Below are 1,854 nucleotides of genomic sequence, written 5' to 3'. Positions count from 1 at the left end.
AACTATACTTACACATTTGATTGGACGAGATTGCGATCAGGATGAACAGGAGTACGAGAGTATGTGGACTTTTATAGTAGAAAGAGATTATATAGCTAGAGTTTTATTTGTTTTGGGCTAGTCCAAGTGCTCAAGTTTATATTTTTTTCTCCAAATTTATATTGAACATTTTATACCCATAGATTAACGCGTACGAGTAATGGCATAATATTCTAATACTCGTTATTTTTCTAATAAAAGATATGTAGTTAAATCATATACATATCCTAATGACATAAATACTCACTAAATATCGGGTCAGGGTAGACATTGTCATCTCTTTTTACTACTAGACTCGTCGTTCCACTTCTACCGTTCTACGGCACCGGACTCGCCGACTCATCTCCCACTCCCAGCCTTATCCTCTTCCTCGATCGCATGCATGGTCCTCATTCACATACAAAGAGATAGAGAAAAAAGAGAAAAGCTTGCGAGCGATGGTGACTATGTCTGGCACCCGCACCGCCCTGGCGCACGAGGGCTTGGATTATGGTCCCAGGCTGGTGGCGCCGCGCCGCAGCAGGCTAAGCGTCGTCGCCGTTGCGGTGCGGACCAGGCCGGCCAGCCTCGCAGTCCCGGGCCTCCCGCCCCCGACGCCGGAGCCCGTGCTGCCGTCGCCGCCCGTGGCCGCAGGCGTCGCGGCGGTGCTGCTCGAGGCGGGCGTGCCGCCCGCGGACCTCCGGCGCGCGGCGGGGATGTGCCCGGAGCTGCTGTCCGTGCCCGCGGAGGCCGTCGCGGCCGCGCTCCGGTTCCTGACGGAGGAGGCGGGCGTCCCGGAGGCGGAGCTCCAGCGCGTGCTCCGGCGGCGCCCGCGCCTGCTCGTGTGCCCCGTGGCGGCGCGGCTGCGGCCCACGCTCTACTTCCTGCGCGCGCTCGGCGTGCCCGACCTGCACCGCCGCGCCGACCTGCTGTCCTTCTCCGTGGAGGACAAGCTGCTGCCGCGGATCGAGTTCCTCGAGTCGCTAGGCCTGCCCGCGCGCGCCGCTCGCTCCATGGCGCGCCGCTTCCCCGCGCTCTTCGGCTACGGCGTGGACGGGAACATGCGGCCCAAGGCGGAGTACCTCCTGGGCGTGGGCGCCATGGGCCGCCGCGCCGACGAGCTGTACGAGTTCCCCGAGTACTTCTCCTACGCGCTGGCCGCGCGCATCGTGCCGCGCCACGAGGCGTGCGCCGCGAGCGGGGTCGCGATGCCGCTGCCCGCCATGCTCCGCCCCGGGGAGGCCAAGTTTCGCGCCACGCTCGATAGCTGCGTCGGGTCCACGCTGCCCCGGAGGCGGTCGGCGCTGTGGCACGCCACGTGGGTGGACGACGACGCGACGGCGGCGAAGGAGACGATGGTGTGACGTGCGCATTATATTGGTAGGCTGGTAGCGTATATGCGTATGTCCATATGGCATTGGCTGCTTGTAAGTATGAGAGCCATGATGAATCTGGTTGCGTGCTTCTTCCATCAGGTGAACGGAGGCATTAATTCTTGCTTGGCTATACTTGGTTGTGCTTATATAGCCATGCAGGTGATTGTTACCCTGATCGTGTGAATATACACTCCTCCCAGAGGCTTGGGCGTCAGTCAAGAGCACTCTTTGTGGACAACTTTTCCCCCCAGTTCTACTAGTGGCCCAACCATTCTTGCCAACCACCCAGGAAAAATAATCGGGGTGCGATCATCTGACCCAACCACTCTCTTGCCCTTCAAATAAAGCAGCACGATCCACCCTCCACCTCATCCTCGCCACAACACAACCGCCAAAGCACTAGTATTACGGTACGTGACAGAAATAAACAAATGCACACCGGCTTTGCTTTGTGGCCTTT

The 1,854-nt window shown here is 58.9% G+C and overlaps 1 protein-coding gene across 1 annotated transcript; it reads left to right on the top strand.

Moving 5' to 3' along the window:
• Positions 1 to 430: 430 nt before the first annotated feature.
• Positions 431 to 1,608, top strand: LOC100284573 (mTERF-like protein). Its single transcript, NM_001372202.1, has one exon. It carries the CDS (start codon positions 477 to 479, stop codon positions 1,380 to 1,382), a length of 906 nt encoding a protein of 301 aa, NP_001359131.1. The 5' UTR covers positions 431 to 476; the 3' UTR covers positions 1,383 to 1,608.
• The last annotated feature ends 246 nt before the right edge of the window (positions 1,609 to 1,854 follow it).

This window comes from Zea mays, chromosome 9 (assembly GCF_902167145.1).
Source record: "Zea mays cultivar B73 chromosome 9, Zm-B73-REFERENCE-NAM-5.0, whole genome shotgun sequence".
In the NCBI taxonomy this organism is placed as follows: domain Eukaryota; kingdom Viridiplantae; phylum Streptophyta; class Magnoliopsida; order Poales; family Poaceae; genus Zea; species Zea mays.
This window is presented reverse-complemented; position numbering and strand designations above follow the sequence as displayed.

Bases quoted from the DNA above. Each gene is read 5' to 3' on its own strand.
- LOC100284573 (NM_001372202.1), top strand. From the start codon at position 477: ATGGTGACTATGTCTGGCACCCGCACCGCCCTGGCGCACGAGGGCTTG.